Consider the following 10,429-nt stretch of genomic DNA (forward strand, 5'->3'; position numbering starts at 1 on the left):
CTGTGCATAACAACCGCACCTGTGTATAACAACCGCACCTGTGTATAACAACCGCACCTGTGTATAACAACCGCACCTGTGTATAACAACCGCACCTGTGTATAACAACCGTACCTGTGTATGAAGTTGCGTGACTCGAGATACTCCATCGCCGCGGCAACCTGCGACGCCATGTACATGAGCGTCACCGCCGACAGGTCGTCCTTGTTCGTCGAGCGCAGGTAGTCGAGCAAGTTGCCGTGCTGCATGAACTCCGTGACGATGTAGAACGGTGGCTCCCTCGTGCAGACGCCTGCCGGAGGGAAAGATGGCAGCGGGCGCGCCGCAAGGAGAACACGGGTCAGGCGTTTCGTCGGTATTCTCCCAACAGGGAGATAGTCACAACCGCGCACCACTTGTGTAGGAACGTGGCGGAATTAATTGATCGATTATGATGACGATCGATGAAAATCTTTTATTAGAAAATAGGGTGATGGTGTAAATTTGTAAACGCACTAACGGCTGTAGGATCATGTGCAAAATCTTTTACAAAAGTTGTTGAGGCATCAATTATATTAATAAAATCAACTCAATTATCTGCCCGAGTGAGATGACGACACTGCTTTGGATGCTGTTGCTAGGTGTGCCAGGTTAACTCAGTTTGCAGGCGGTGCAAGCAAAAATGTCGACTTCATCGCAAGTCGTTGCCAATTCAATTCAATTAAATTAAATTCAATCGAAGTGGCAACGACTTGCCAAGCATTGCTTTTATACCGTCCTTATGGCAATTTCGATTGGCTACAGCCTGCCTGTCGAGCACGCGAGGTGGAGAGGAGAAATGAAGCTCAGCGTGAATGAAGCCCTACCCAGCAGCTGCACGAGGTTGGGATGCTTCATCTCCTTCATGATCGCAGCCTCCTCGAGGAAATCCTTCAGCGCCATCGACTCCTCCTGCAACGAGACGGACACCGTCAGCAGCCGTCTGCACCGCTAAACACTGTCTCACTCTCTCGGCGGGGCTGTTCCGCCCGATGAGGAGCAGTCTAAACATCACATTTTACACAACACACTGAGTTGAATACTCAGTCTAACTCTTTTTTAACTCGGAACTCTATTTGAAAGAATCAGATAGGAATCAATAATTCAAAAATACACTTGTAAACCACATATTGCCAACCATATGTCTTCATACATTCAGTACTAGCAAACATTGGAACACAAAACATTGCAACTGGTTTACACCTACAGTAACAGCACTAAGTAACTCTGGCTCGTACTTTCAGTGCTGGCAAACAATGGCCAAGGAACATTGGGATCCTTGCTCCTACCTTCAGCTTTAAGGAACACTGTGCTCGCCATACCTTCACTTGTCTTGACAACGTTTCCACACGTCGCCGTGACAACCGCATCATCGCAAACTCTTACCTTGAGCGTCTTCACGGCGACCGTCTTGTTGTGTCGCTTCCACACGGCCTCGTACACGTCGCCGTGACAACCGCATCATCGCAAACTCTTACCTTGAGCGTCTTCACGGCGACCGTCTTGTTGTGTCGCTTCCACACGGCCTCGTACACGTCGCCGTACTGTCCGCCGCCGAGACGCTGCTTCATTGCGAACTCCGTGCGCTCGATCTCCCAGTCGTCCGGCTCGGGGCTGAGCCCGTAGATCGTCGGCTTATTCTTCTTCGGCGCCGGGTAGAGCAGCTGCGTGATGAGGCCGTCCGGGTAGATGGAGTGATGGTGCACGAGCTCGGCGAGCGTGTTGAAGCGGCTGTCCGACGTCACGTACACCTGAGGAGGAGACGAGAGGAGGTGCTGACGTTAGAGGGCGCTAGTGAGGTGAGCGAGGTGTACGTACGGCCGTCAGAGGCCGCGGGGAGGAGACGTGGCCGTCAGAGGGCGCTAGGCAAGTGTGCGATGAGGAGATGTGGTCGTTAGAGGGCGAAAGGACAGTGCGTGAGGTGCATACGCGGCCGTTAGAGGGCGCTCATCAGACGCTCGACACAAACGCGGCCGTTAGAGGGAAACACGACAGACATGTGGGGTACATTCACGGCCGTTAGAGGGCGCTCATCAGACGCTCGACACAAACACGGCCGTTAGAGGGTGCTTATCAAACGATATCAAGCGTGGGTGCCACGCAGCGCTCGTTAGATGCACGACGATGGCACTGCTAAGCTGCAGTGGCACGGCTAAGCTGCACTGTGAGGAGTGTGACCCTGACGCACTAAATGTACGAATATTCCGTGCCGAAATTCAGTCTCAGAATATCTACATTTACAATCAACGTCGTAGACCAGATGCCAACCAACGCAAACTTACAGAGACACGTGCAATAACTCTCAAAATCCACCTGTTCGGTGACATACGTACAGGATTACTATCAGGGCTTACGTGAGTGTGCGTGCGTGCGTGCGTGCGTGCGGGCGTGCACGTGTGCGAGGAGGGCGATAACGACCCAGACTACAAACCTTTCAGGTCACGCGCTGCGAAAGCGAACAAAACCGAAAAGAAAAGAGGGAATTGATGTTTTCACATTAACCCCAGCTGCCTAAACCAGCTCAGAGATGCAAACAGCTCTGCTTCCTTGCTGTGCCGCCCCTCTTCCACACCACAATCGCTGCCCTTTTTTCTAGCTAAGCCTGCATCTATGCGGGACGTGGGTTGGATGAGGCTTAAGGATTTTACAAGCACGTGTGTCCCGTGTGCCCCTTGGCTGTTGACTGGACGGATTTGCAAATCCGGTCGCATGACTGTGCCAATCGGAACCGAAAAACGAGGCGGGCAAACAAGGATTGAAGCTAATTCGACGTGATGCTGGGGGGTCAATCGAGGTCACTGATTCTCGTAAAGGGAAATGGTAGTATTGCTCGAGAGGCCAGTACGGTTGTGGTGCATGGGCTGGCTCCCTCTATCACGAGTCTCTGAGACAGGATACATTACGGCAACGTATACGTAATAATCATTTCACTGAGATTCACGTTACTCCAACTGCTATGACAGGAACATAAAATCACCACAGTGAGTCACACCTGTACACACGGGTCCCCCTCGATTTCTTTACAGACCAGTGTCCGTTCTACGCAGGTGGATTCACTGCATAATTACCATGAGGGCAAAGTGAAACGTGAACTCTGAGAGTGTCCTCTATACACAGGAGTGTCCTCTATACACAGGAGTTTCCGTTTTACACAGGACTGGTATCCTCTAACACGTGTTTGGGTATGTAAGCGAATGCCCTGCAACTACACTTCCTCTTCCCGGGTAATAACACCTACATCATCATCATCGTCATCATCATAACCATCATCATCATCATCATCATCATCATCATCATCATCATCATCATCATCATCATCATCATCATTATCACGATACACGGGAATACGGTAGTGTAGTCCGTACCCTCGGCACCCTCCCGTTGCATCCTCCCCCTGCTGACAAAGAACCCCCTGTATGTGTGTGTGTGTGTGTGTGTGTGTGTGTGTGTGTGTGTGTGTGTGTGTGTGTGTGTGTGCGTGCGTGCGTGTGTGTGCGCGCGTGCTGTGTGTGTGTGTGTGGGTGTGTGTGTGGCCGTGCGCGGCGTGCGTGTGTGTTGTGTGTAGTGTGTGTGTGTGTGCCGGCGTGTGTTGTTGCGTGCGTGCGTGCGGTGGCGTTGTGTGTGTGTGTGTGTGTGTGTGTGTCGATGCGTGTGTTGGTGTGTGTGTATGTAGTGTGTGTGTGTGTGTGTTGCTGTGTGTGTGTGTGTGTGGTGGTGGTGATGGTGTGCGTGCGTGTGTGTGTGTGTGTGTGTGTGTGGTGTCGAATATAGCGCCTGCATCCGAAATGAGGAATGCCGGATGAGCCCAAAACGGATGAAATTTATAAGCAGGAGGAAATTTGACCGCGGTACAAAATGAGGCATCGCCGAGCTACAGCCGGTGCGCAAAGCAGGGACAACACACACACGACGACGACGCGACACAACGCACGCAGACGCACGCACGCACGCACGCCACACAGACAACAACATCGCCACACACGTATCGCACGCACGAACTAGAAAAAACATCAGTACAATCCAGCTTTACCCAAGCGGCGACAAATCACGCGTGTTCAACTCGTTGTTTTGCGTTGCGGATTATCTTCCCCAAACATATGTTTGTATTATTGGCCCCCCGTCCCCCACCCCCCACCGCGCCACTCTCACCCACAGGGCCGCCACGCCGCCCATCCGCCGCGATGGACGTGATGTTTCAACCGACGGCGAGTGCCTACACAGCTTGCGGGCTTACACACACAGGCACACATGACACACACCAACAACACACATTCCACACACACAACACACACACACGCACTACACACAGACGGCACACACACAGTCACTACACAGCACACACACAACGCCCACTAGGCACAGAGCAGGGGTGATGCACAGGGCGGGGGCACAGCACCCCGGAGAGACAAACAGCAATACACGACCCCCGCACACCTATTAATGTCGCACAGCACAGTTGAGGTACTAAACACAAGCAAGCTATAAACGCTGAGGTTACAACACACAGCAGCATGCCACTGCTGTGTTCGAAAACGTTGCCCTCAGTCTGCAAAAGTAGTGTCGAAAACTGCTGGCGAGGTCTAAGCACACAAGGGGCGGAGATTACCGACGTGGGCGAGGTAGGGCTCGGTGTTACAGTACTCACCGTGGAGCCGAAGACGGGTGGGCAAAGGCACCAGATCTCAGCGCCGTGCAGAACGAGCAACGCGGGGGCAACACACGGGGCGGATATCGTGGTGGAGGAGGCAGATGACGCGCTCTGGAGACTCAAGGCCCCCCGTGCTTATTCTAAGCCTAAATATACAGCACTGCACTAGCGGCACTACCCTTACATGATCACTGTACCCTGTATCCGGCATCACGCCTCAGATGCAACGGCGCCGCTGTCTCACCCTTACAGTCAACGACCTGGCCTATCTCTTCTGCTCTCCCCTCCCGCCAACCAACACCTATCCTCTATATCAAGGCCGCCTCCCAACCCCCTCCCAATCTCTAACCAACCTCAACTCAGAGACTCATGGACATCCGCACTAGACTGCCCATGCAGATCGGGGACATCTGGTCCTCAGAAGACCTGCTCTCACGCCGCCACCCCGCCCCTTGCCCCGCCTACCTCCCTCCCTCCACCTCCGCTCCTCCCCGACCGTGGACGACAACGACACGTACTTGCTGTCGCTGCCTCGCTTGATGCGGTAGGTGTAGATCCTGGAAGCTTCGTAGCGCAGGATATCCGACATCTGTCCGGACTGCTCTCGCTCTCGGCGTACGGAGGAACAGCTGGCCGTGATGGCCGCCTGCCTGAGCAGGTACTTCAGCGGCGCTGGGCGGGAGAGTGGCGCCTGTGAAAGCCACGAGTGCTTCTCGGAGGCGATTCCGCCGGGGTCACGTAGTTGCCGGACCCAGCCGACCGCGGCCGGCGCTTGTGTGGCGAGCCTCGCACCACTCGCCCGTCTTGTTCTGTAGGAAGCAAGCGCACTGTTCCCTGAACCAGAAATAGAGGATGAGGATGAGGATGCTGGGGATGCTGAGATGCTGGAGGATGATAAGGATGCCTGAGTATGCTGGGATGCTGAGGAATGGAAGTGTGTGTGTGTGTGTGTGTGTGTCGTATGTTGAGGAGAGACGCGCACTTGCTCACTCTGCGAGCAGCGGAAGAGGAGGATGAGGATGTTAGGATTGCTAGAGGATGAGGATGAGGAGTGATGGAGTTAAGGAGATGGATAGGGATATGGCAGCTATGGCTAAAATTGACGAAGTGCTGGGAATGAGGAGAATGAGATGCGGGAGCAGAATGAGAGGATGATAGTCGAGGGATAAGGAAGTTGGGTGAGTAGGAGAAGGAGGAATGAGGAGAAGGACACTGGAATAAGGAACTGGCGGAGGATGAGGACGAGATGACGAGGATGCGGAAGCTGTAGATTGAGATGAGGATGGGCGGACTTGAAATCTGCTGGAAGTGCTTCACCGCTAATCTCTCTTTGTGTGTGTGCGCGGCGTGCGTGTGCAAACGTGGCGTAATGCCGTAGGTGTATGTTTTATATAAGTGTATTTGGCTTTGTATTTGACGTCTAACACCACCGTTCACCACCAGTAGGTTTGCAACAAACAACTGATATATAAAGTACGATACATGAATTATTGCCGTTATGAGTGCCACTGATTTAACTGTTTTATGAGGTATGACACGCCATTGTTCTCTACAACGTGGCAAAAAACGATAAAGCTGCCTCGACACAACATCAAACAGCACCTCCAACGATATTCGACAATAACAATTTTCCTTCTGCTATCGACCGCCTAAACATCAAATCAAACGCGCGCGAAGCAATCAAGTAAAAATATCGCTAATTCCATGTTGTCTCAATTTTATCTTTCATTTGATTGCCTTTATATGTGCGTCAACCTCTAATTAATGATCCTACCCTTCTATGCGGGCATGTTAATTGTTGTGTCGATGCAGATTAACTGGAGACGGTATTTGCTTTGCTAAATCTGTCCGCTTCAACATCCTGATTTATAATGACATCACAGATCAGCGACGTGGGTCGACTAAATCGCTAAGCAGGAAATCAAGCGACAAAACCGTCCGCGCTCTCTCTCTCTCGCATCAGGCGCGCGCGAATTACGACAGAAAAAACAAACCCAATCATCTCGACCGCCGCCCCCCGTGTATTGTGAGACGAGAAAAAAATGGGCGAAACCGTCCGCAGAAAAACACCGCTGATTCCCGTGCAAAACAAACCGTAAAGTTAGTAGGCAGCAGCTTTATAAATGCCTCTGGTACAGCATGCATGACTGCGTTACCGTGATTACCGTGGCTACTGTCTACACCACCAGCCCTCACAGACGCGGGCAAGTCATGTTCGTAATAGATTCAAGAGAGCCCGCCACTCCATCTCACCCCGCGGCACGCCTCGCCTACGAACATTCCTTCAACCCTCCCTCTCCCTACCCCTGCTCCTCCCGCTCCAGTCCTCATCCCCTGCCCTCCTCTCCGCTTCCTCCTCCCTCCGCCGGCCTCCCTCCTCCTCCGCCCAGATGACACACGTACTCATCATGCAATCCGAGACCCGAGACGGCGAGGAGCGATGGAGAGGAGGCAAAACATTCACCGCGTGCCGTTCCGTCGGCGTTCTCCTCGCCTCCCTCCCGTCCCTCCTCTTCTCTTTGCGTAACGCCCCGGATCTTCCCATCTCCTCCTCCCTCCTCCTCCTCCTTCCCCTCCTCCTCTCCTCGCTCCTGGGGCTCCTCCTCCTTCCCTCCCTCCTCCTGCTCCTCCTCCTCCTCCTCCTCCTCTCATCCCCACTTCACGCCCACCCACCGTTGGCCGGCTTCACGTGCGATTGGTGTGACTGCTGAGAGATTCCACAATGTATGTGATTCGGCAAGCTGGGAAACAGTGAACGTCGTGACCGTCCACTCAGTGAGACTGAGATGGAGGAAGGAGGCGGTGGCGTGAAGTGCTGGTTTAAGGCCTTGCCTCGTACTCTGCATCCTGCCTCCATGCACGTGGCCTCGGCAATAACTACTTGTCCCCGACGTCCCTGCTCTAGATCTGTCATACGAGGGCATCACATCAATTAACACGCTCCCGTACCCCACTCCACCCAACTCACGCCTAATTACCCTGCGCCCCTACTGCCCGGGCCCCTCTTCCTCTTCGATGCCGCGCACACACGCACGTACTACCCATTGGTGAGACTAGCAGACTGCGTCTTTTCGTTCTAGCTCTCAGCTTCTCCTCTTTCCCCCTCCTCATGCCACCTCTATTCTTCCCCTCTCTCACCTCCCTTCCTAGAGCACACCTAACCGCCACGCACGGCTCACCGCACGCACCACCCCCCACCGCACGCACACGCACCCACCGCACGCACACAGCCCCACCGCACCACAAGCTCGCCACCACCCACCCACGACACCAGCACCACCGCGTGGTGGGCTTAGGCTGCGTCTCTCCGCCCTACCCCCTAGCTCTACTCTTCGACTACTCCTCTCCTGCCTCCTCCTCCTCCTCCTCTCTCTTCTCCTCCTCCTTCTCCTCTCTCACCTCTTTCCCCTTCCCTCCCCAGACATAACCTACACACACCCACCCCAATGCAACGTATCCTTGATGAGGCTGAGCTGCGGTCTGGCTCCTCCCATCCTACCCCCCTACCCCTCCTTCTCTGCGCTCCTTCTCTGCCACGCCACCCACTTTCTCCCCTCCATCTCCCTTCCTTCCCCAAACATACACCCACCACACACACACGCACACACACACACACACACACCTACACACCACACACACGCACACGCACAAGCATGCTACTTACCCTTCGGTGAGGCTGAGCTGCGTCTCTCCCGCCCTACCCTAGCTCCTCCTCACTCCGTTCTCGTGCCCCGCACACTTCTCCCTCCCTCTCCCTTCCTCCCCAAACATAACACACACCCCAGAGCACACACACACACACAGCACACACACACACACACACACACATACCACACACACACACCCACAACACACACGCACACACACACACACACCAGGCTCACCACACCAAACACACACACAAGACACCACACACACACACAACACACACACACACACACACAGCGCCCCACACCACCACACACACACACCTACACACACACACACACTTGCACACACACTCACACACACACCACACAATCACGCGGCGCACACGCACGCATCTTACCCTTCGTGAGGCTGAGCTCGTCTCTCCGCCGCGACGTCGACTCGTACAGCGCGACGAACACTGTGGATCGTCGGCATCCTGTATGAGCAGATTCTCCTTGGACGCCCAGCGAGAGGAGCCGCCGAGCGACGAGCTGTGCGACGGCGTGTGCGACGAGACGAGTTGGCCGTCGAGCCGACGACATCGCTGTGTATGTCCCGTCAGCGGCCGGTTGAGGAGCAGCGCTTCTGCAAGAGAGAAAAGACAGAATGAGGGGAGGATGAATTCACTGCGCTTTTATGTGTGATGATGGGGTGGAGTGTGGATGAAGAGGGAATTTTGGGGTAGAGTCAACCTAGATTGTACCAGGAGTCTATGAGCTAATTGTTTTTTTATCGTCATTTTCATTGCCATTGCGATTCTCATTGTCATTATTACTATCCTTATTATGATGATAAATATTGTTATGATAATGATGATTATTATTGATGTGGTTGTTGTTATTATTAATAATATTATTATTTTTATTATTCATTATTACTAGTTTATCGCTTTGAAAACACTATGTCGTTCACTACCAACTTAATGTCGTTGCCGCTGCTACACACAGAACACGACCTTCAGCAAAACGCACTAAGGACGCACACATGCTGCAACCTCCAACAACATACAAGCAACGACGGCTGGGGAAAAAATCCACTCGCATGCGCGCGATCTAAACAAATTTTCGTATTCGCGAGCTTTTTCCAATTCCGCACGGGCCGTGAATGGCTGTCACTGTGCGTTAGAGAGACATTGTTGTACGCACACTCTCTCTCACACGACGGAGCTTCAAGGGGGAGTGTCGTGAATCCTACACTTGTATCTCCCCCCTCTCTCTCTCTCTCGCTCGCTCTCTCGCTCTCTCGCTCGCTCTCTCGCTCGCTCTCTCGCTCTCTATCGCTCTCTCGCTGCTCGTCGCTCCGCTGCTCTCTCTCTCTCTCTCTCTCCTCTCTTCTCTCCTCTCCTATCATCCCTCTCTCTCGCTCCTCTCTCCTTTCTCTCGTCTTCATCTCGCGGATTCGTCATCGTCCTGATCCTCTCTCTCGTCTCTCTGTCCTGGTGTCTCCCACGCCGCGCAGCAGGCTGAGCACCGCCCGCCTGGTACCGATCAAGGCGGAGCTCATAGAGGGTTTACACACACGACGGTCAGACCAGGACATTGTCCGCGACGGGCGGAATCAATGGGTGAAGGCAATCATACACTGGCAGAAACTGGAGGAAGAGGAAGAGAGTGGTAAGAGTAAGGCTGTTTGTGAAGTAAGAGGGAGGGGAGATGAGAGAGAGAGGAGAGAGAGAGAGAGAGAGAGAGAGAGAGAGAGAGGCGAAAAAGGCGAGAGAGCGAGAAAGAGAGAGAGAGAGAGAAGAGAAGAGAGAGCGCCAGAGCGAGCAAGCGAGCAGAGCGAGAAAGAGAGAGAGAGAGAGAGAGACGAGAGAGAGAGAGAAGAAGAGAGAGAGAGAGAGAGAGGAGAGAGAGAGAGAGAAGAGAGAGAAGAAGGAGAGCAGAGAGAGAGAGAGAGAGAGAGAAGAGAGAGAGAAAGAAGAGAGATGGAGAAGAGAACTGACCGGAGTGGCGGGTCTGAGCAGCGATACAAGATACGAAGGAATAGTAAGGGGGAATGCTGTATGCCTCGCTTTATGATGAACGCCAGCGTACATAAGTACGCCAAACGCACGCAACGCACACACCACACAGG

General features: G+C 53.5%; 1 protein-coding gene across 1 annotated transcript in view; it reads right to left on the reverse strand.

Moving 5' to 3' along the window:
- The window catches only part of LOC106811388 (tyrosine-protein kinase Abl-like), a gene marked incomplete at its 3' end in the record, with an annotated part of 124,226 nt that overhangs the window by 6,398 nt on the left and 107,399 nt on the right, over positions 1-10,429 (reverse strand). The window contains exons 6-8 of the mRNA XM_014814977.1: positions 1,497-1,769; positions 846-930; positions 115-292 (exon numbers count right to left, since the gene is read on the reverse strand). Coding sequence (XP_014670463.1) covers positions 115-292; positions 846-930; positions 1,497-1,769 — 536 coding nt within the window. The remainder of the gene's footprint in view (positions 1-114; positions 293-845; positions 931-1,496; positions 1,770-10,429) is intronic.

Source organism: Priapulus caudatus, unplaced genomic scaffold (genome assembly GCF_000485595.1).
Source record: "Priapulus caudatus unplaced genomic scaffold, Priapulus_caudatus-5.0.1 Scaffold534, whole genome shotgun sequence".
NCBI lineage: Eukaryota > Metazoa > Priapulida > Priapulimorpha > Priapulimorphida > Priapulidae > Priapulus > Priapulus caudatus.